This window comes from Halichoerus grypus, chromosome 5 (genome assembly GCF_964656455.1).
Source record: "Halichoerus grypus chromosome 5, mHalGry1.hap1.1, whole genome shotgun sequence".
Classification (NCBI taxonomy): Eukaryota; Metazoa; Chordata; class Mammalia; order Carnivora; family Phocidae; genus Halichoerus; species Halichoerus grypus.
Window position 1 is genome coordinate 11,665,915 of NC_135716.1, and position 23,581 is coordinate 11,689,495.

The following is a 23,581-nucleotide window of genomic DNA, read 5'->3' on the forward strand; positions in this document are numbered from 1 at the left end:
AGGTTTTGCTTGTTCAGGGTAATGGTTACAATTGTTTTTCTAATAAGAAAACTATCAATGAAAACGAATTTTTACAAGAAGAATGTGCCCACTGAGGCATTTTGTTAGGGATAAAATGTCATCATCTTTGGGACCAGTCAGATCTGTGCTTAAGTCAGATCAGCCCTTATTAACACTGACATGAGATAAGTAAACCAATTTCTGAGGTTCATTTTCCTCATTTACTTTTTATGGAAAGGGTAACATCATCTGTTTGGCAGTGTTATATGAAAAAAATACAGTCTATAGCAAAATGCGTGGTACACAGTAGGTATTCACAAATATTAATAACCCTCTTCCCTCCTTATAGCAAATGCTTCCTAAGGTTTTAAATATGTTCTTACTCTCCTTAATATGTGCTTTGCTTCTTCTAAGTGTATTCCTTAAAAAATACCAGATGGATTAGGGGACTGAGTATGACTACAGGATACTACCCAGAATGTAAGAAATGCTGGTTTTTAGTATAGCTAAAAATTCCACTTTTGATTTGAAATGTGAAATATTTTCAGAAAGAATGAAAAGTAATTTCACTTATGTGTTGTTTTTTTAGTGAGGAAACATATGAACTAGGGGTCTAAAGAAAAGGTAGGTCCAGGTGGAGAATCTTTTCATTACTGTTCTTGGAGCAGTTTAGAATAAATAAAACAAAAAGGAAGGCATCTTATTACAGAGAAAACAGTTTGTAAAAATCAGTATCATTTTAGTGTCCTTTTTTCCTCAAAATGTGTTTCATTGTTCTTTTTCTGGGAAGTTTTTAAGTTCTTTATTAGACTAATATATTTTAAAGTGATGTTAGTATTTTGTCTTCTTTCTGAATGTTCTCATACTTTTTTAATGTTCATATTTTATACTTTGAAGCTTAAAATTTTAATAATATAGGTACCTCTTAAAAGTCTCAAAAAACTGATTTATGTAATCTTTAATTTCAGAGTATCTTTATTGTTTATACTCTGAACCCCAAGTTACATTTATAACATAGTTTTGCTTATTTGTAGGAATGGCTTTAAATTAGGGAGGGAGTTATAGTTAGCTTTCTGTGTGACTCCAGAATATTCTTTATAATTCATTCAAGGGTCTTCAGTTAAAAGTTGGAGAAACTTACAAGGTAATTTGAATGGAAAGGGAATTTATTGGCATGATGGCAGGTAGTTCACAGAATTGGTGGTGGAGAGATTAGAAATTCAGGTTCAGAAAGTGAGCAGTAACCACAGGAGGGCAAGAAGCAGATTATGTTACAATAACAGTCTGGTTAGGACACTGTGGCACTGGTCTTGTTGCTATCCCTGTGAACGATTCTCAAGTATCCCGGGTCTTTGGACCATTCTCACAAGATAGGAAGTCATGGGAGTAGAGGGGCAGTATTTGTGGGCTGACCTTCCCTGACCTCCACACTTGTGCTCCATTGACCCTCCAGATCTTCATTTGGAGGCCTTGGCCTGGCAAATTTAACATGGCCAAAACAGTTCCTAGTTTGGAGAAATTTTGATTTGTTGATTTGCTTTCTCTTTTTGTGTTTATGCTGTTTTGAGAATAAAACATTCAAATACACTGTTTTGAGCATGTAGCACAAAATAGTATGTATGCATGTTGACATTGATTTCAGGAAATGACAGTCCCTTCTTACTACATAGAAGGCAACCTGATGCAATATATATACACACATATGCCAAAATCTGCAAATACTGAATGTTTTCCACTTGATTATCTCTGCACAACCTCTAAAAGTTAGGAGAAACAGTTCCACTAAGGGATTACCAGCCCTTGGGGTGCCTGGGTGGCTCAGTCGGTGAAGCGTCTGCCTTCGGCTCAGGTCATGATCCCAGGGTCCTGGGATCGAGCCCCGAGTTGGGCTGCTTCTCCCTCTCCCTCTGCTGCTCCCTCTGCTTGTGCTCTGTGTGTGTGTGTGTGTGTGTGTGTGTCAAATAAATAAATAAAATCTTTTTTTAAAAAAAGGATTACCAGCTCTTTTGAGAAATAAAGTTAACCTATATGATGTGATGCTTTTGTAGTTGTGTGTTATTGCTGTTTTTATCTGTTAAACCCATTTGGTAACCTGTGGCTACTAGTGGACATTTCATTCTTAGGAGGAGAGCCTGTAAGACATGTAAGGTTGTTTCTAAAAAGAGAAGAGAGCCTCCCCTCCACCCCGTACCCACCCCCCTTCATTCCAGGAACTGTAGCATGTTGAACTATTTGTTTTAAAGATAGAGCTTTAACACATACAGAGATAATCTTTGATCATTAAAGAGTTAAAATAGTACATGTCCTTTTTTGAAAATGTTTTCCTGTCATCTGGTTTGTAAATTCAGACTTGAGTAGTCAAAATCTGGAATTATCTAAACTTCAATAAGTAGAAATAAAATAAGAGCAGACAGATTAAGGTTCAGACATGCATGGCAGATGGAATAGTAGTTAAAAAATTGGCTGTGTGTGTGTTTGTGTTTAGTCATACTGAAAAATCTTACCCATTGTTTGTGAAGTTCTTGATATTGCCTCAGTTTTGGTTTAGCAAGGCCTTTTTCTTAAGGACTTTAGTGTTAATAATCAGCGCTTAAAAGGTCTCTTTTAGGAGAAGAGAATATTCCCCTTTTCCAGGTTAGTGGATATGCTCATATTTATCCTCAAAAAAAGTTTACTTAATTTAAAGCTTACTGAATTTAAAAAATGTCTTTGAAAGTTGTTAGTGACGGTGGTATTTTTTTTTTTATTATGTTCTGTTAATCACCATACATCATTAGTTTTTGATGTAGTGTTCCATGAATCAGTGTTTGCGTATAACACCCAGTGCTCCATTCAATGCGTGCCCTCTTTAATACCTATCACCAGGCTAACCCATCCCTCCACTCCCCTCCCCTCTAGAAGCCTCAGTATGTTTCTCAGAGTCCATAGTCTCTCATGGTTTGTCTCCTCCTCCCTCCAGTTACCCCCCTTCATTTTTCCCTTCCTGCTCTGTTCTTCTTTTTTTTTTTTAACATGTAATGTATTATTTGTTTCAGAGGTACAGGTCTGTGATTCAACAGTCTTACACAAGTCACAGCGCTCACCATAGCACATACCCTCCCCAATGTCTATCACCCAGCCAGGCAACAAAACCAAAAGACAACCAACAGAATGGGAGAAGATATTTGCAAATGACGTATCAGATAAAGGGCTAGTATCCAAAATCTATAAAGAACTTATCAAACTCAACACCCAAAGAACAAATGATCCAATCAAGAAATGGGCAGAAGACATTAACAGACATTTTTCCAAAGAAGACATCCAGATGGCCAACAGACACATGAAAAAGTGCTCAACATCGCTCGGCATCAGGGAAATCCAAATCAAAACCTCAATGAGATACCACCTCACACCAGTCAGAATGGCTAAAATTAACAAGTCAGGAAACGACAGATGTTGGCGGGGATGCAGAGAAAGGGGAACCCTCCTACACTGTTGGTGGGAATGCAAGCTGGTGCAGCCACTCTGGAAAACAGTATTGAGGTTCCTCAAAAAGTTGAAGATGGTGGTACTTTTTAAACATACCAGGCAGACTCAAACATCGTTGCTTTCTCTGAGACTGTCCTCTAGGTATAGTTCAGTTATTCCCCTGTTTTCCCATTGCAGTTAATCCAAAGAACCCCAGTTCTGTAGTATTTTACCTATTGCATTGTGGTCTTTATATATTTGTTTGTTTATTGAGAGAGAGCACGCATTCACACGGCGGGGAGGGGTGGGCAAAGGGAGAGAGAATCTTAAGCGGGGCTCCATCTCACCATGCATGAGATCATGACCTGGCCAAAATCAAGAGGTGGAGGTTTAACTGACTGAGCCACCCAGGTGCCCCATTGTAATAATTTTTTACATGTCTTCTTAATAGACTAGGAGCTTCTGGAGGGTAGGTCTTGTTGTACTCGACATTTTACACTCTGCATTGCATAACACGTCTGGCCTGTTGGAGGTCTTCTGATCTTTATAGAATTGCCATAAGGAAGCAGTTCACATTTAAGATTGTGGCAGAGCATTTTAAATAGTCTTTTAAAAATCTATTACTTGATTGCTACCAAGACAGCTGTGCATTAATATCACATATCAGATGTACACTATCTCCCCAAATATACTAGATCTCCAGAGATCAGTTATCTGCATTTGTTGCTGTTATTTTGTCAGCCTGGAAAAATCATTATCTATAAAACCATGGTGGACACATTAGTGTATTTTATTTAAAGTCTGTACCACTTTAATTTTTAATAGGAAAATCGCACATTTTTTCTAAATTTTTGTCAGTTATTTGCTACCTGTATATCAATCATTCCTTATCACTCATTTTTCCCAAACAAATCCTGTTAGCAGGGTGGCCAGTCTTAATGGGACCGTAACTCTAAACTAGTTGTATTTATGCCAGGCTGCGTACATATTTTATCATGTTGTTTGCTAAATCACTCATCCACTCATTCCACATATGCACACTGGAGACTACAATGTTTCAAGTATTGTGCTTAGTCCAGGGGCTATAATAACAATGAACAGGCTGTGATAACTGCTTTCATCCTGGGAAAGAGCCAGACATTTTGATGAGTGAAATGATGTGTTATGGGGCACATTTGAAGATACTTAACCCATACTTGGGATATATTCTTCTTTCACACTGTCCTGTTCTCCAAATTTCTATTATAATTGTAGTCCGTAATGATGGTATAGTGTGGACAGAATTATTATGGACTTGTTACTTTTTATATGTTCAAGTATTATTTCCATAGGATGTCATTAACCTCTTTAGGGATAAAGATTGTCTTATTACTTTGTATCATAAGCACTACTGGAGATATAAACATTTTTAATAATACCTGTGGAATTGACAAACAGAGACTCTAATATTCTGATGTTGGGCCCTTAGAACTACAAGGACGATAGTAACAGCACCTGTGCAGAGGGAGTAAGGTTGGCCTGATGTGATGGGTAAGACCTGGGAAAAGAGCCAGACAGTGTAATTGGTACTTCTCATTCTCTGAGTCTCTCATTCTTAGGGGGGAGTAGGTATTATCTTCCTTTCTACAGATGGAGAAATTGAAGCTTTGAGAGACTTTAAGATTCTTGCTCAGAGTTTAAACACCGATGGACTCTTCCTGTCAAAATACATTATGTGTGGATGCATATTTTTGCTAGGAAGGTGATGAAATATTTGTTTTGGTCATAGAACTCCCTGGAATTAGGAGAGCAGTGTATGACAAGCCAGGCACAGAGCTTCTCTCTGAAGGTCCATAATGCTGCTCCTGCTTGACATCATGCTGCAGTATCCTGAACTGAACGCTACACTGGCTTATGTTATTTGGGAACAACCCAAATTGTCTTTAAACCAGCCAGATTTTGCAAATTACTTCTCTAATTTTTAATGATACATTAAGAATTAAGAAATTTTAAGAGTGGGATGTGAGTATTTGATTTTATTAGTGGTTCTTAGTTTTTTTGTGCATATGTTGGTTTTTCATTCTAGTATTGGAATAGGCTTTTAAAAAAAATTGCATAGTTGACTGAAGATACAACCATCTGTCTTTTGAAATTTGTGGTATGCAATTCAGACACAGAATGAGAACATGTTGGGGCACCTGGATGGCTCAGTTGGTTAAGCATCCGACTCCTCATTTCAGCTCAGGTCATGATCTCGGGGTCATGAGATCCATCCGAGACCAGTGGGGCTCCGCACTCAGCGGGGAGTATGCTTAAGATTTTCTCTCTCCCTCTCCCACACTCCCTGCTTGTGCGTGCACTGTCTCTCTATTAAAAAAAAAAAAAAGAATGAGAATATGTTGCACTTAAAACATGTAAGAGCATTATCTCTGTCTTAGCACTTTAGGTTATTGCTACTGAACACTTGTTTATGTTACGTATTTCCCCAATAGAAAAAAAACGTCTGTGGCAAATTAAGATGGGGCAAAACTTAGCTTTGGGACTTGGTATTTCCCAACCTTGAACTTGTCTGTGTTTTTGTTACTATTAGGTATAATTCAGAGGTATTCTGCAAAGTGTCACAATTGTAGAAAAGGACCTGAGTGGATGGACATTGTATTCTTTGCTTCCAAAAGACAGTTTTCCTTTTGTTTATGTAGGTTAGATATATTGGTATTTATATATATTTTTACATAGGTTGCATGTAATTAAAAGTGAGCAGTCGCCTGCTTTCTTTTTCTTTGTTGTGTAACTTATAATTTGGAGTGAACATTATTTTTATGCCTTGGCCACATTGTCATAATTCTTTCTAAGTTTGGATTTGCTTCCAAAGTTTTATCCGTTGTATTCTCAATGTCTTGAAATATATCCAAGAATTCCTGTTTTCCTTAATCACTGTGCCCAGTGTGGGACTCTGACTCACAACCCCGAAATCAAGAGTCACATGTTCCACTAACTGAGCCAGTCAGGCGCCACCCCCCAAAATTACTTTAATATGATTTTTTTTTTTTTTTTTGCTGGTGTTACTTCCTCTGGGACATCTTCGTCCTTTCATCCTTTTCATCATAACCACTTCGTTTATGGTGATGAAGTTCACCCTCCCAGAGTTCCTCTGACTGGCATGCTTATTCTCTGATGGCAGCAGTGTCACATTCGTGCGGTTAACCCTTTCTTCCGTAACTTCATTTATGTTCCCTTAGAGTTTGACTTTCAGGGTTACCACTTCCAGTTTTTTGCTGCATTTTTATCTTTGTTGGCAAATTCCCTCATTTGATTATCCATTTTTCTAAAATGTCATGCAGGTTTGTCACCAGGAGACAAGGGGATAACACAGCAACACACTTTGCAGTCTGTGCATGACCTAACAGATGTGCAGTGAACAATCACTGATAGACTTGAAAGAAATGATGTGGTTGGTCACTAATAATGATGTAAAAGATGGGAGAAAATGATAAAACTATTAAGCATTCTGTATTTACAGTATTTTCATCTTTAATTACATTTTAAAGAGACTAGACATTTTAGAAAAAGTATACGGGTATGGTTTATATATAGTAATGATGGTGATCATTAAAACAGCATTACATTTACAGAGTATTTATTGTGTGTCAGGGACTGTTTTAAGTGCTACACATACAGTAGTAATCATGGTGTAAGAAGACATAAAAGCCTGAGATTTGTATTCACGTGTTTGAGTTCTAGTGTGTCTCAGACATGGATATTCTTACATGTACTGTGCTTGAGATGGAATGTCAAAATAGATAGCTATATATTCTTTTTTTTTTTTTAAGATTTTATTTATTTATTTGACAGAGACGCAGCAAGAGACACAAGCAGGGGGACTGGGAGAGGGAGAAGCAGGCTTCCTGCGGAGCAGGGAGCCCGACGTGGGGCTTGATCCCAGGACCCTGGGACCATGACCTGAGCCGAAGGCAGATGCTTAACGACTGAGCCACCCAGGCGCCCCAGATAGCTATATATTCTTGTAATTTTAATGTTAATAAGAGAAGTAGTGATCTTGTTCAATAAAACTGGCATTTCTGTTAATCTTCACAGTCTTTGAGGTTATTTTTGCTCTTTTACAGATAAGGAAAACTGATGCTTAGATAACTTAAATAAATGGAAATCTCATTTTACAAATAAAACAACTGCTCAAAGAACCTAATAATTAAATAAGTGAAAACTCAACCCAGGTTTATCTTATTTCAGAATCAGTGCTCTAAACCACTTTGCTTATATTATATTTATTTCCTTTTTATTATTAGGGAATATAAAGGTTTTTATATATGTTTACTATTTTCTTGCTCTTATGAATTATCATGTTTCCTCTCTTGATGTGATTTTTAATACATTTAATACATTATGCAAAAATTAAACATTAAAATATTTTGGATTTCCTTTATTTTTAATTTTTATATGATTTGACTCCATCTTTCCATTTTAAATTTCTTACCATGCTTCAAATTACTCCTCTAAAAATAAGTAAAGTATAATTTTTGAGATTTTTTTTTTTTTTAAGATTTAGTTTTAAGAAACTACACTGTATCCATCTAGAATATATAGGGTGAGAAGGTTGTATCTCAGTTTTTCGTGGGATTAAAGTTTTCTTCATTGCCCTATATAGTGATTACTTTATACATTCCTCATCTGGAATATTCTTTTTGAGCCTTCTACCGCCTTTTCCTGCTTGTCCAAATCCTGTTCATTCTTCAAATCTATCTCAGCTCCCAGGGCTTCATAAAATCTTTCCAATACCCGATTTCCATGCTCTACCCCTAGCTGAGATATCTTCTTTTAATTGCCACAGGTCTATATGTAGATTTTTCTCATGATACTTCATTTTTACCTTGAATGTTTTAATTGCTACAGGACGAGTAGATGCTTCTAAAGAGTGCAGTCAATCTTTTTCATCCTAGCATCTCCTCAGGTATTTATTTTGGTACTATATACATAATAGACTTTCCAGGAAATACTTGGTGTGAGGTTTTTTTTTCTTTTTTTTTTCCTATTACTGGACCATTGTGACTTCTCTGGTCTCTTCCCCTGACTCTGTATATCTGTATGAATTCCACTCAGTTTTAATTATTAATGTGTAGGACTGGTTCTTTTCTTCTGTTTTTAAAAAGATTTTTTATAGACGTGCCTGTTTCTTTTTTTCTCAAATGGATATAGAATAACCTTTTCAAGTTCTTAAAGCTTACTAAGGGGGCACCTGGGTGGCTCAGTCAGTTAAAGCAGCTACTTTCAGCTCGGGTTGTGATCCCAGGGTCCTGGGATGGAGCCCCACATCTTGTCTAGGCTCCCTGCGTAGCCGGAAGCCTGCTTCTCCCTCACTCTTGCCCCTCCCCACAGCTCTTGCATGCACGCTCCCTCTCTCAAGTAAATAAAATCTTTAAAAAAAAAACAAAAAACATAACTTAGATATTTGCTGGAGTTATATAATAATGCAGTTTCATAATATTGTCTGATCTGGGAATGCGGTCAATAGGCCCTTTAATTCAAGTGCTCTTTTTTGGTTTCTCCGATGGCTTTAAGATTGCTTTGTGTATGTCAAGGGGAGCTTAAACAAATGGAATTGAATTTGATTTTATCATATACCCAAATGAAGGAGGAATGCAGTGTAGGTTGCATAACCAGTTAGATTTATGTGTCATCATATTAAATGCTGCAAAGCTATAAATGTGGTTGACAGAATGCTCTGAAGTCATAGCTTTTATGTTTTATGTTTTGCTGGAGGCAAAGGAATTTTAACACTTACTTGAAGAACCTTTAGGTTTGCGGATTTTAGATGCCTGGATTATCTAATTTACATCCTATCTAATATTCACTACTTATGATCTGACATTTGATTTCTAAGGGTAAAAACAATTACAAGTGTTTTCTTATTTCTTGATTAAGAATCAGACAAAATGAATAGAAGTTTTCCCCGTGGATTTATGCAAGTGGCACCGGTTTTGCTCCTCTAGTTGAGAGTGGCCAGCCAAGCCACTTGTTTTGTTTATTTCTGGGTGGCTTTGGTCTGCCTTAGGGAAGGAAGTTTGTTTTTGGCAGAGAAAGCAAAAATGTGTTTATTCATTCCATTTGTAGTAACATTGATCCAAGAGGAGCTTTTGAGGAAAACCAGAATGGTTAAGCTTTGAACATAAATAGCTCCCATTCATCTCCTACCTGATAGAAAAAAAGCAAAGATTAGGATTAATAATATATAAATTATAGACAAATCCTAGAGCAAGAGTTGCAAACTGACATTTCATCAAACAAAAATTAACCCTCGGACTGTTTCTTTTGGCCTACTGATTATTTCTAAAGCTTAATTAGTTGATAACATCTAAAAATTGTTTTACCTGAATATCCAACCCCGGATCACCTGCGTTTTTAGCATGGCATGTTAATAGCCATGGCACCCCTTAGATTAAGCATAGACATTTGTTTGCCCTAGATAGCCCTTCTAATGTGGCTCCACCCAACCCAGATGCATTTAACTTTGCAGCCCCTGGAGGCTGTTGGATTAAGAAGTAATAGTAGGCCTAAGACTGCTAATGCAGCTCAACCCTCCACTTTGAGTTAACAGAAGATAGAATAGTAGGTGTGAAGACTTTAGGTAGAGAGAGCTGTAGTGGAATTTGGGATGTGTTAGAGAGAAGGTAGTTGCAGAGGAATCCAAGGTTTTTACCTGAGCAACTGGAAGGATAGAGATGCCATCAACTGAGTTAAGGGAGACTAGGTAGATAGGTTTGGAGAGGGAAGATGAGTAGTTTAGTTTTGACATGTTAAGTTTGAGGTATCTATTAAAACATCCAAGAGGAGATACTGAGTAGGCAGTTGCTAGGAGATGGAGACAAATGTCTAGACTGGATAAGTAAATTTGAGATATGTAGTTGATACATAAAGCCATGAAATGAAATCACAAAGGGAGTGGAGGACCTAGGACTGTGTTCTGGGCACATCAGCATTTGGGGATCTGAGAGAGAAGTTCAGCAACAGAGATTAAGAAAGAGCATCCAGTGAGTTAGAATGAAAAGGAAGGGAGTATGGTGTCCCAAAGGACAAGTGTCCTGACCTGGTTTCATCCCAAAAGCAGAGCTTGGGAAAGGGATTTTTTAGGCAGATAATTTATTTGGGAACCTGTTAACAAGAAACCGAAGTTGGCGGGGCGCCTGGGTGGCTCACACGGTTAAGCGTCTGCCTTCGGCTCAGGTCATGATCCCGGGGTCCTGGGATCAAGCCTTGCATCAGGCTCCCTGCTCAGTGGGGAGCCTGCTTCTCCCTCTCCCTCTCTCAATATTTCTCTCTCTCTCAATAAATCAATAAAATCTTAAGAAAAAAAAAAAGAAACAGAAGTTGGAGAACTGGGGCACATGAAACAGGGAGGAAGGAAAGTCAGTGCAAGGGTCTGTGATCGACCTGGTCACATCTCTGAGTACCTGGGGCTTGATCCTGAGGAAGTCCTCTGAGAAGACATGAAGTATATGCCTCTGGATGGGAAGGAGGGGGTATTTATATACCAGATCCCGTTCCCCAGTGGTCAGGGGTTGCTCATAGGGTGTTGATGTTAATATCTTCACACTCCCAGGTCGGGGTTCGTATATTCCAGGATGGCTGAGGAGTTCCTGTAAGCATCTCTTAGAGCAAAGCCTGTGAGCAGAAAGTGAGCCCCAGTAGTGCAGCTAAGGGGAGGTGCCTCAGCTGGAGTGAAATTGTGAGGCAGCGTGTTAGAGGTATCCCATACAGCCTTGTATGTTCCATTAAGCACTTGCCATTTAGTCCATTCTGCTGCAAAGTTTTCAAGATGGTGGCTGGCCACAACCACTACAGTAGACTTATAATAGGAGGGCTAGTGGAATAATGTTCATTTTTGCAGTCCTCTACCACTCATTCTAGATTTGCCTTACCTTCAGCCAGCACTTGAACAGGTCAAGGCATTGTCCTGGTTCAGTGACACAGACCTTCTTCTCCAAGGGATCAATGCCTGTAGTTGATTTATCATTGTTGGGTCGTAATTGTTGCAGCTGCTCATTTATAGTTATTATTGAGCATGGCAGCCCCAGTCGAATCCCCTAGGTTCTGGATAGATTTCCTCCTGTCCCCATTGTGTGGCAGCAGCCGTAAGTTGTTGTTAGGGTCACTTCACAGGACTCCACAATATGGTAACCCTTTCCTTAGCATGCTGGTCCAGTAAGGAGTCCAAGATAACCAGGTGATAGTTGCTTCAGAATACTTCTGTGTCTTCTGGCAGAAACCACTGTTCTCCTCCCCCACTATCAGAATTTCTAATCCAATGAACCTGAAGGTTGTCAATCCTATTTCCATGTGTTTGTTCCAGGACTTTTTCCTCCCTCCCTCCCTCCCTCCTTTATCTGTCAGAGACACAGCACCACATTTCAGCCTTTAGAAGACAGTATAAGAGGGAGATCACTTACCATCTTGGAAGGCAGTGCCCCGTCCCCTCTAAATGTGACTAAGCACATAGAAATTGTATGTTTGCTAAGTCCAGGACTCTGGTCATAAAATAAACAATTAGGGAAAGAAATTTTTATGTAAAGGTGAGTAGTTACATTCGTCATTGTCCCCCCACTGTATGTGAACTCAGCTAGTTTGCTGTAGTGGCTGTAGTTGCTTCTGTTGTAAAGTTAGAATAAAATCATTTTGAAGATTTAATTTTACCTAAAATGTTTTAGGATTTGCAAATACCATAGTAGTATTAGTAAACCAGTCCTACAGAGGACTTCGTGGTTCACTTGAGTTTTGCCAGATGTACCTCTGGCAAATAATAGGTTATTGTCATGGAATATAAGGATCTTAGTACCTTTCGCAAAACTGGTACTTTTAATACATTGAAAGGAAATGAACGTACACTATGATAATAGTATAGAAATATATCTCTTTGGTAATTTTAGGCCCCTGTTATAAGAATAAAGACGAGTTACAAATTTTCTTCCCTTGCTGTTCCTGCTGTATGATATGATGAGAACTATGTACTTCTCTTGATAGAGATTGTAGTCTTTGAGTGTCTTGAGGGTGGCAATTAGGGTGTCTTATCTAAGCCTATTGGTATTTCCCAGGGCTTAACATAATGGCTTACTCTTAGTAGGTTCTTTATAAATAGTTGTTGATTTAATTCAAGGAGGTATATGTCCATTCATATACATACACACACAAGTGTGTATAGCATATGTATGTGATATGTGATGGCATTCATAAACTTTATTAAAGTTAGTTTTAATAAAATTAAACATGTTTTAAAGTATAATAATGTTTTAGACTTTCTTCCTTTTTTCTTTCTTTAAACAGATAGAAGGACAAGAACAGAATCACCAGCACTGGCTGAAGGTAAATATGTCTTTGGAGGAAATGATAATTCAGATAAAAATGAAAAGTTATGATTTAAAAAACTACATTGGCTCAATATAATTTAAGGAAGATGTTCTGTATATAATATTGAACTGCTAAAAATATCTTTAGGAAATATCCAATACTGTTTAGTTTCTTAGAATAGGAAGTATTGGGGAAAATGTAAATTAATTAGAACTTTTTTTTTTTACAGCTTTCTTTCAGTAGGAGAGGTATGTGTTTTTCTTTGAATTCCTTTTTAAGTCATTTTAGTTATCACCAGTATAGTTAAACAGGAAAGGTCTAACCCATAATTCTAGTTGTTTAATATATATTTGCTAGAAAGGAAGACACTTTTACATGCTTTCTTCAATAAGAATTCTAGCTGTTACTGATTTTGGTCCTCTTGAAAAAGTCTTAGAAGAACACAATAGCCACCACAAAAGTTACTGATACAGGGGTCCTGAGTACTTAAACATTTATAATCCTGTAATTGTTTTAATTATAACAAGTTAATGGGTATTTGAAAATGTAGTTTTTCTGTAGGTATATTTTGTGTTCTTCAAGTGAAAATGATCAGCTTAAAATCTCTTTCTGTGCTCTTCCTAGTTATAAAAAGAGATATTTACATTTCAAAACTTGCCTGTCATTTTACTAGAACTGATAAGACCGTTATCACGATGGTCTTTTGGGATTGTAATTACCTCACCTGCTCTGTGTATGTTACTGCAGGAGTTCTCAACCTTTTTTTTGTGCCATAGACCTCTGGTAATCTGGTGAAGCCTGTGAATCCCTTCCCAGAATAATGATTCTAAAAATGAATCATGATTTTATGAAGTAAAACACATAAGATTAACAAGGAAATTAGTTATATTGAAATATAGCTAACAAATATTAAAAATATAAATTTTTGATAGAGTAATATATATACTTCTCACATTAGAGAATAAGCTTTAGCAACAATTTTGCTAAATACTGTAATTTTAAATAGTGATAAGTTTGCAGTAACTGTAGTATAATATGAAAATACCTGTGATTTCTATTGATGATAAGTTCATAGGTATTTCTGATACTACTATGCTTTGTTGCCTACAATCTTGATTGAAGGAATTGCAAAACTTCACATAAGAGGTTAGTGAAAAGGTTCCCATCCAAGTTCACAGGTCACTGAATTCTTTCTCTGGACCCCAGATTAAGAACTTCTGTTAATGAAAAGTCAGACCTTTCTTCCTCCATCATATTTGAATAAGTGTAGTTTTTTATGTTCTGTCTAACTAATCTTTAAAAAGTGGAGTTACACAGTCATTTCTTAAGAAATATCCCAACGGTGTAGGCTAGAAGTTCTTGAAACAGCTTTGAAGAAACTTCAGTTTGCTGGTCAATAATCAGAGAAACAGCGGCATATTCTGTGGAAAAGTAGTCGGAACATAAGGGGTAAGCCTTGGAGAGTGCCCACCTTCAGAGAATTCACATTCTATTTCAAGGAACATGAAATTAACATGTAAAAAATAAAATATCAGCTTGAGATGTTGAAAGCTTAATGAGAAAAATGTCATAATTTCCATAGGAAGGATGCAAGTCGTAAGGTCTGATGCTTGTGTTATGGAATCACAAAAAAAGGTCAAGACTTGTAAAAAGTCATCAAATGTTTTACAGTTAATTAAGTAGTATGAACTGTACAATGATGATGGGCCAGTGTAAGCTAGGAAGAGCCTAGAATGGTGTCACTAAATTTGACAATTAAACGGTCATTCAGCACCTTGTCGCCAACTACCAATAAAGGGACTGGAAGATCTGTTGAAGCTTGGCTGATAGCAAAAACAACACTATTGTTTTGAAGGGGACATGGTGGGGCGTCTGACTTTGGGGTATTTTTTGGTTGTGGCACTTGATTTGTTCTGTCAATGTGATCTGCCCTGATGCCATATTTTAAAGATGTTCTCAAAGGCTTCACTGTCAGGGTCATTAGATTAAGCACCACTTTTAAAAAACTCATTTGTTGCTTTTGCCAAGTCCCCAAGTTTCTGTAGTTCTCAGTTTCTTCCTATAAAATTAGAGAACTGAGCTATATGATTCAGGTCCTCTCATGAACCCTGTGTTCTGGGCTGATTTTCTACCTTTTCTGAGACCCTTCACTTCCTTTCTCTTTCTCCCTACCAGCAACGTTTGAAATATGGTAAAAATACTCAAAGTTGTTAAGTGATTTGAACTTTGGTTTATATAAATATTGCCCTAGTAAAAGCTATACAGAACTTTAAAAGCTGTAATTATTAGATCAGTATACTTAGTTCAAAACGTTTTTATGATGTATGCATTCTGCATTTTGCTCTACTGGAGTCTTTTTGGCCTTATAAGCAATACTGATTTTTAAATGTAGGCAGATTATTCAAGTACATATTTTTAAGATTATGTGATTACCAGGAAGAGAAAATTTATATTTTGTTTTTGTATTCCGTTTGATTATGATAAGTTTGGAGGAGTTATATTTAAGAGAATGGCTTTAATTGAAGTTCAGGAACTGTAATGTCACTGTACTGAATTCCTTTAGCATGCTGGGCTCAAACAGAAAGACCTGACAAATGGTAGGGAAATATTTAAGGACATTTCTTAGTTAGCATCTGTCATCTTTTTCTAGTCAATGTTTTTTTTCTTAAAATTTTTTTTCTGTGAGAATTTTATTCCTAATTTAGAAATTCTAGTGCTAGTATTGAATTAATTCCTTTCAGGAAGACTTGAAAGTTTTAGTTTTCTTTACTCTTTTTGGCCGAATTATGTGTATTTTCATTTATGACTAAGATGCAAATGGGGCAAAATGGCTAAGAGAACTGTTAGGAGCCAGATTTGCCTGAGTGAGAATTCTGGCCTCATTGTTCACTAATTTGTTGACCTTGAGAAAGTTACTTAATCCTTTTGACCTTCAGGTTGTTCAGAAATAAAATGAGGATTGTAGTGCTAGACAACCTCCAAAATGGTGGAGGATTTTATAAGATAATACTGTGTATATATTACTTAGCATTGTGTGTGGCACACAGAAAGATCTCAGTCGCTCATTTTTACTTTCATTTAGTCCTCAAAGCGTTCAGGGACCTCTGCAAGGTGCTTGGGATATGAAAGTTAAGTTATAGTCACACTCAGGGCAAGATGGTTCTGTTGCCCTTAGTTCTTTCAGTCTGAAATGTTTAAGAAGGTCTTTATGATGAATATTCCTAAATATCCCTTTCTGAACTTCATTCTCTTTCAGAAGCTAAATCCTCATAATTACTAGACAGGAGATAGCTTGTCTGTAATTTTTTGCATATGTGAGTATATGTATATAGTCTAATGGGTAAATTTCTTTTGACCTCAGTTTAATATATTTTAAGATATTTCAATTATTTAATGGGTTGTCAAGTGGCATAGGGACTATTTAGTTCTCAGAGGCCAGTGAGAACTGACACCAGTGAGGAGAAATTAACAAATGGGCAAATATCAGCTTAGTATAAGTTTTGTGTGATTCTTTGTAGGATTCATGTTGGATTAATTGTGCATCATTTAATCATCAGCTGAAGTTCCTAAAAAAGTTTCTAAAAATTGAAGTCTAAAATTTTTTATAAAGATTTTATTTATTTATTGGAGAGAGAGCATGAGCAGGGGGTGGGGGCAGAGGGAGAAGGAGAAGCAAACTCCCCAGTGATCAGGGAGCCCAACTCCGGGCTTGATCCCAGGACTCTGAGATCATGACCCGAGCCAAGGGCAGACACTCAACTGAGTGAGCCACCCAGGTGCCCCTGAAGTCTAAAATTTAAGTCATTTGAGAATAGAATGAGTCACCCCTGGGCATAGTCATGCAGAATGAAATATTTAAGCAGGGGCTAGTTGGCTGCTTCTCATGGATGTTGTAGAACAGATACATACAAAGGCTAGATGGTCAAGTTTGACTTCCATTTTAGCACATGTTGTATTTAGTCTGGGCTGCTATAAGAAAATATAGTAAACTAGGTGGCTTATAAATAGCAGAAATTTATTTCTCACAGTTCAGGAGGCTGGGAGTCCCAAGATCAACATGCCAGCATAGATGGGTTCTGGTGAGGCCCTCTTCGCAGTTCATAACGCAGCTGTCTTCTCGCTGTGTCCTCACATGGTAGAAAGAGCAACTTAGCTTTCGGGGTCTCTTCTATAAGGGCATTAATTCCATTCATGAGGGCTCCACACTGATGACCTGATCACCTCTCAAAGGGTTTAATCACATTGGGTTTTAGGATTTCACATGTGAATTTTGAGGGGACACAGACGTTCATGTTCTATCTTTTATACTTTTATGTAGACTAGAGACAGCTGATATATAAAATCGGCATGGTAGCAAAACCAGACAAGAATAGAGAAAAAAATTATATGTCAGTCTTACTTAAGAAATAATCTAAAGTGAAATATTAGACCAAATCTAGAAATACATATTTTTAAATGACTATATAGAGTTGATACCAGAAATGCAAGGATGGTTTAGCAGTAGAAAATGTAGTCATGTAATCTTATTCGTATAATCTCATATTTATAGATTAAATGAAAAAATGATTGATGTTATAAAGATGGGAGTTCTGCCTCAGAATGGTATGTGTATTTGTGTGTGTGTGTGTGTGTGTGTGTGTGTATTTAATGCAAAATCAAGTCAAAATCCCATTAAGATTTTTGTAGAACTTGACAGTTACATGGGTGAACAAAGGACCAAGAATAGCTAAGGCACTTTTGCAGATGAATCATTACTTAAACAGTAAACATAGACCACAAAGAAAAGTGGATTACATGTGACAGATGGCACCAGAGACAAAGTTAAGACTAGGATACTGCAGTATTACAGATTAGGAGAACATATTTGCCATGTGTATAAGCATCAAAAGATTGGTACCCGGAAGTCCTATCTAGAATTCCTAAAGCCCAGCTGTGGGGGATGGGAGAGTGATATATCAGCTGGAGTTGAATTAGGAAAACATACCACCCTGGGTATTTCAAACAGGGAATTTAATATAGAGGATTGGTTATGAAGGTATTAGACTAGAAGAGCAAAGAGGAAGAGGAGACATAGAGTGGCAAAAAAAAAAAAAAAAAAAGGTGGGATGATGGCTCTGCTACCAGAGATAAGCTGCTCTCTCCACTAGACTGCAGCCCACGGCTGCACTTGCTTCTGCCTCTGACTGGGGCAGTGCATGCTGGCCTCACCTCATCTGACTGCTCTTAGAGCAGCGACTGGTCTGTCCTGGCCAGAGATGGAAAGCTTCTCTCTCTCTCCCCTGCCTGCTCACCTTCCAGTGCCTCTGACTCACATAGCCTAACAGCTGGCAGGGATGTCATTTACCGATTCTGGGCCCCTGCAGTACTGAGTACAGCGTATGGAAAGGTAGGTGTGGGAAAGATCTTAGAAAAATAAATGGCACAAGTTACAGAGGATATGAATATACGTTTTACAGATGGCCTATAAACATGGAGAGGCACATTTTTACTGATAATCAAGAAAATGTAAATTAAAGCATCAATGAGATATTTCACAATCTAAACATTTGAAGCTTGAGGTTTTGGAGGATGGGAAGGAGGAGATCTTTTACTAGTGGAACAGTACTGTGGAGAGTAGTTCGGCGCAATGTAGTAGAGTTACAGTTGCCCTTTAATTTCTAGATTGCCATCCAGTGGAAACTCTTCTGCAGGGGCACAAGTATACGTAGTGTGTGAAAGGATATGTGTAAAGCATACTTTGTGTTTTGTTTTTTTTTAAGATTTTATTTATTGGAGGGAGAGAGAGCACAAGCCAAGGGGAGAGGCAGAGGGAGAAGCAGACTCCCTGCCAAGCAGGGAGCCCAATGTGGGGCTCGATCCCAGGACCCTGGAATCATGACCTGAGCTGAAGGCAGACACTTAACCGACTGAGCCACCCAGGCGTCCAGCATACTTTGTTAATAGAGAAAAATTGAAAAGGCATTGTCCCTCAATAGGTGAATAAGCAAATAAACTGGTTTCTTTGAACCGTGAAATACTGTACTGAGTGAACATGGATAATTCTCAAAACACCAATGAGTGAGAAAAGTGAGTTCTAAAGGAATATGGACAGTAAATCATGCAAATTGAAAAGCAGAACAGTGCTGTGTTGTTTATGAATACAGACCTTCACAGTAAAAATTCTAAAATATGTTTGGAAAGGAAGTATACTTTTAAGATTACTTTAGGAGATGGAGGAGAGGAAAGTTAGTTGGGAAAGGTTGGGAGGTTAACTGCACAAAAACATAGGGAGGCCTCTGAAGCAACATACGGCAAAATGTCATTGCTTTGATCTGGTGGTAGAGTATGTGAATATATTTTTTTTATGTTTAAATTATTTTCTAATTTAAAGAAATAGACAGCAAGAAGTACTTAAGAATCAGCCCCTCTGGGAATCCTTTGGTTAGGTGTTCCTTTTTCTGTATGTTCATTGTGTTGTTTGTATGCTTCTGTATGAAGCATGCCGCACCATTTTGTCTCTTCCACTCATCTGTGAACTCCTCGGTGCCAAATATTCAGTGTCTGTCACAGTAATCGGCAGACAGGAGCTAAGGAAAGGTGGTTTGATTTTAAACAGCAGCAACTATCACCAGGCACTGTAAACACCAGCTAGCTGTGGAAATACTCAAGGTTTTACGTATGCGAGGGTTTTTATTTAGTGGCTCATCCATGCATTGTTGCATGTGTATTGCAAAGTGTTCAGACACCTGAATTCCAATCCAGTCATTTTTGTTGGGCATCTTTGAATGAGTCATATGTGTTCTTTGAATATCAGTGACTTTACATTTAAATTTTGTTTTTAAGATTGAAAGAGTGGGGGATAGGACAGAGGGAGAGGGAAAGATAATCTCAAGCAGATTCCCTGTTGAGTGCAGAGCCAGACTCGGGGCCCCGTCTTATGGGGCGCCATCTCAAGGACCCTGAGATCATGACCTGAGCCGAAATCAAGAGTCAGACGCTTAACAGACTGAGCCACCCAGGCGCCCCTCTACATTTAATTTTTTTAAAAATTATTGATACATACAAAAGAATACCTTTGTAAACGTGAAAGCCTAAAATCCCTGAATCCACCAGTAACTGAGGAACTGGAATGTTACCCACACCTTTGAAGTTGCCTGGTCCTAGGGCCCTGTCTCTCTCCAGAGATAACCAGTATCTTACATTTTGTGTTTATCATTCACTTGCATATTTATATATTTTACCATACATGTGTAGGTATAATTTTTTATGAATTTCAAAATAGTGGTACTTTTTTTTTTTAAGATTTTATTTATCTGAGAAAGAGTACGAGCTGGGGGGGCGGAGGGGCAGTGGGAGAGAGAGAAGCAGACTCTCCGCTGAGCAGGGAGCCTGATGCGGGGCCTGGTCCCAGGACCCCAGGATCATGACCCAAGCCGAAGGCAGCCGCCTAACCGACTGAGCCACCCGGGTGCCCCTAAAATAGTGGTACGTTTTAAGAAAGTGAATTCACAGTACTATTTCTTGTTTAAAGATCGTATTTTTTCAAGAAAAACCTTCTTAATCCTTGTAAAATAGGTAATTTGGGGGTTCAGTGTTTGTTTTTTTTTGTTTTTGTTTTTTTTCCCGATTCCCATCACCTTTCTGTACATTCTTAAACTACTTGCCTTGGAACTTTATATTAGCCCTTCTAATAACTTATGTCTTTACCTGATGTAAGGCATTATAGCAGGAAGCATGTCTTTGCTTTCTTGTTTTAAATTTGCAGCTCAGGCAGTAATTTGCATTGGTGGTTTAATTTTTAATATCTGGAGGCATGGAAGAGTACTATTACTAGTAATCTCTGAATCAGATTCAAAGATGCCATGACAATCTGATGTGATACTAATTTATGATGGTTCACTTCCATTTAAGGGATAGTATTGGTCTCCTAATTTATTGTATTTATTGTACATGGCCAGGCATCCTAGTGAGTCTTTTATTTACAGTAGTGTAAATAAGGTTTTTCATTTTAACATACTAGATCTAAGTGTATCCACTAGATGTCAGCATTAGGAGAGATGCAGTGTAACATATGTAGAGTCATGGCCAGAAGCAATGTGAGAGATTCAGTCTAACAAGTACTGACTTGGGTAAAGTCACATATTTTGTGGGAGAATCAAGACTAGAAATCAAGTCTCCCAATTTCCATTCTATTGTTTGTTTATGTCACATTTCTTTAAGACCGGTAACTGATCTCCATGTGATTACTAGGCTAATATATTGCTCTTGGCATCTGCTAGGGATTTATGGTGAGATTTTAATACTTCTGTGGTGGTGGTATGCCTAGGCACCCAGTAGTACCTGAATCCTGCTTCTTCTCCTCTACATTGTGCAAAGGAAGGAAGATCAAAGGATCACTTTATTAATAGTATCTGATGATGATAGATCAGATATTGTGGGTAAGGTTAAGGATTAAGCTACTCTCTGAAACTTCTTCTGTATCAGTCAGATTTCAACCAAGATAGCAGAAACCTTGCTAGGTATTTTTAAGAAGGGACTTAACATGTGGATTTATTTACACAAATGTTGGAAGCCTGAGCAAAAAAAGGTTGCTGAATGTGCATGTTTTTACTCACAACACTGCTGACACTAATTCTGAACTATTTTCCAACACCTGTACCAAATGTGTGGGGCTTTTTTTCCCATACCAATCAATTCCCCAACTCTCCAGATACCAACTGGGTATCCTACAATTCATTTTGATGCTGACTCTAACTATGTAGAGTTGGTGCACAGACCTCACAGGTTAAGGGCTTAGTCCCACAAGACTCCCCTCCACTCCAGACGCCATTCACAGGTCCCAGGCCTCCTGTACTCCTGACCATCCAGCTATGAAGGGGCGGGGCTTGTTCCCATGACTCCTTCCTCAGGTTTGATAATCTGCTGTAATGGCTCATAGAACTCAGAGAAACATGTACTTACACTAGTACCAGTTTATTATAAAGGATTTTATAAAGGGTACAAATGAACAGCCAGATGAAGAGGTACATAGAGTGAGGTCCGAAAATGTCCTGAGCATAGGGGCTTCTGTCCCCATGGAGTTGGGGTGTGTTTCCTTCCCAGCATGTGGTGGATGCATTTACCAATCTGGAATTTCCTCAGACTCCATCATTTAGGGGTTTTTATGGAGGTCCCATTATATAGGCATGACCGATTATAAATCATTGGCCATTGGTGATCAATCTCCAGTCCCTCTCCCCTCGCCAGAGGTCAGGAGGTAGGGCTGAAATCTAAGTGTGCCTTGGTCTTTCTGGCAACCAGCCCTCATCTTGAAGCTATCTAGGGGACTCATTAAAATATGCTCCTGTCACCCAGCAAATTCCAAAGGATTTAGGAGCTCTGGGTTAGGCATGGGGGTGGGGGTGGGATAAAGACCAAATACATACACTGTTCTATCACATGAGGTAACTTAAGATATTAATGGTAACCACAGGAAGCAACTTTCACTTCTAGAGCTGGGGGGAAAGAAGGGAAAAGGTAGGTTAGGCAGAATTTAGGAGCTCAAAGGAAGAACTCTAGAAGACTGGAAGCTCAGACCTCTGGAGGGGCAGGCACTGCAGTGCTGCTTGGCATTCCCCAAGAGCTGGAGCCTAGAGCCATAGCAAACTTTTGTTTGTTTTCTCAGATTTTAGGGGCACGTGGGTGGCTCAGTTGCTTAAGTGACTGCCTTCAGCTCAGGTCATGATCCCAGAATCCTGGGATCGAGCCCCACATCGGGCTCCCTGCTCAGTGGGGAGCCTGCTTCTTTCTCTCCCTCTGCCCCTCCCCATGCTTGTGCTCTTTCTCTCTCTCTCTCTCTGTAGAATAAATAAAATCTTTTTTTTCCCTAGAGATAGAGCATGTGCGAATGGGGGGGAGGAGCAGAGGGGGAGAGAGACAAGCAACCTTCTGTGCTGAACGCAGAGCCCAATGCAGGGCCCACCCAGTCCCAGGACCCCGAGATCATGACCTGAGCTGAAATTAAGAGTCCGACGCCCAATCGACTGAGCAACCCCAGGCGCCCCCAGATAGCTAGCTTTTGATGACAGGAAATGCCGACAGAACTTGAAAAACAGAGACCTTTTTTTTTTTCCCCTAAGTTTTATTTATTTAAGTAATCTCTACACTCACCGTGGGGCTTGAACTTACAACCCTGAGATCAAGAGTCACATGCTCTTCCAACTGAGTCAGCCAGAAGCCCCCAAAGAGGGACCTTCTTTCTTCCCATCTTCCAATTTCCTTGTAGTTGGTGGGGCCCAGTGAGAAGCCAGCTGACAAAGTAGTCTAGGAGATACACTCTTCAGCGTCTTAGTCCTAGCATTAAAAGGAGATTACAGAACGATGGGCTTGGTGGTGAGCGTTAGTAGGTAAATAACTGTCACAGTCTACCTTTTTGACCACACAGTATTCATTTATCTTTTTTAAATACAGTGCCACCATTTTCATGCTTCATTTTAGAATTCTAGTACTTGGATAGTGCATGCTCAGATGGTCTTACAATCTCAGAGGGGATGCTCAGTCTACTTATTTTACCAAATGCTGTGGAACCAGGAATGGGGAGAGAGTTGAAGTCCTGGGAGCTTAGATTCTGCTTAAACATGTTTACCACATAAAGATCAGAAAACAGGAGGGGCAAGAGGAAAAGGGAAATCTTGGTTATGCCATTTATTGAACAAATATCTGTTGCCCAGTCATTGTCATTGTGCTAGAACAAAGATTCTGTTGAGCAGCTTCTCTTGTTGGGAAGGAAGGGGGAAGAAAGAATTGAAGATGAAGGTACAAGCAGGTTAGGGTGTGATGTGCA

At 38.5% G+C, this 23,581-nt stretch overlaps 1 protein-coding gene across 13 annotated transcripts in view; it reads left to right on the forward strand.

Moving 5' to 3' along the window:
- Positions 1-23,581, forward strand: part of CYRIB (CYFIP related Rac1 interactor B) — a 144,416-nt gene that overhangs the window by 77,994 nt on the left and 42,841 nt on the right. For 7 of the 13 annotated variants that reach the window (XM_036084514.2, XM_036084507.2, XM_078072007.1 and 4 more), the window contains one exon: positions 12,757-12,795. Coding sequence is in view for 3 of the 13 variants with exons in the window: in XM_078072005.1 (XP_077928131.1) it covers positions 12,757-12,795 (39 nt within the window). In the remaining 10 variants the exon portion in view is untranslated. Of the gene's footprint in view, positions 1-12,756; positions 12,796-13,009; positions 13,029-23,581 lie in introns of all 13 variants that reach the window. The other 6 variants (XM_078072004.1, XM_036084513.2, XM_036084506.2 and 3 more) reach the window with 1 other exon arrangement.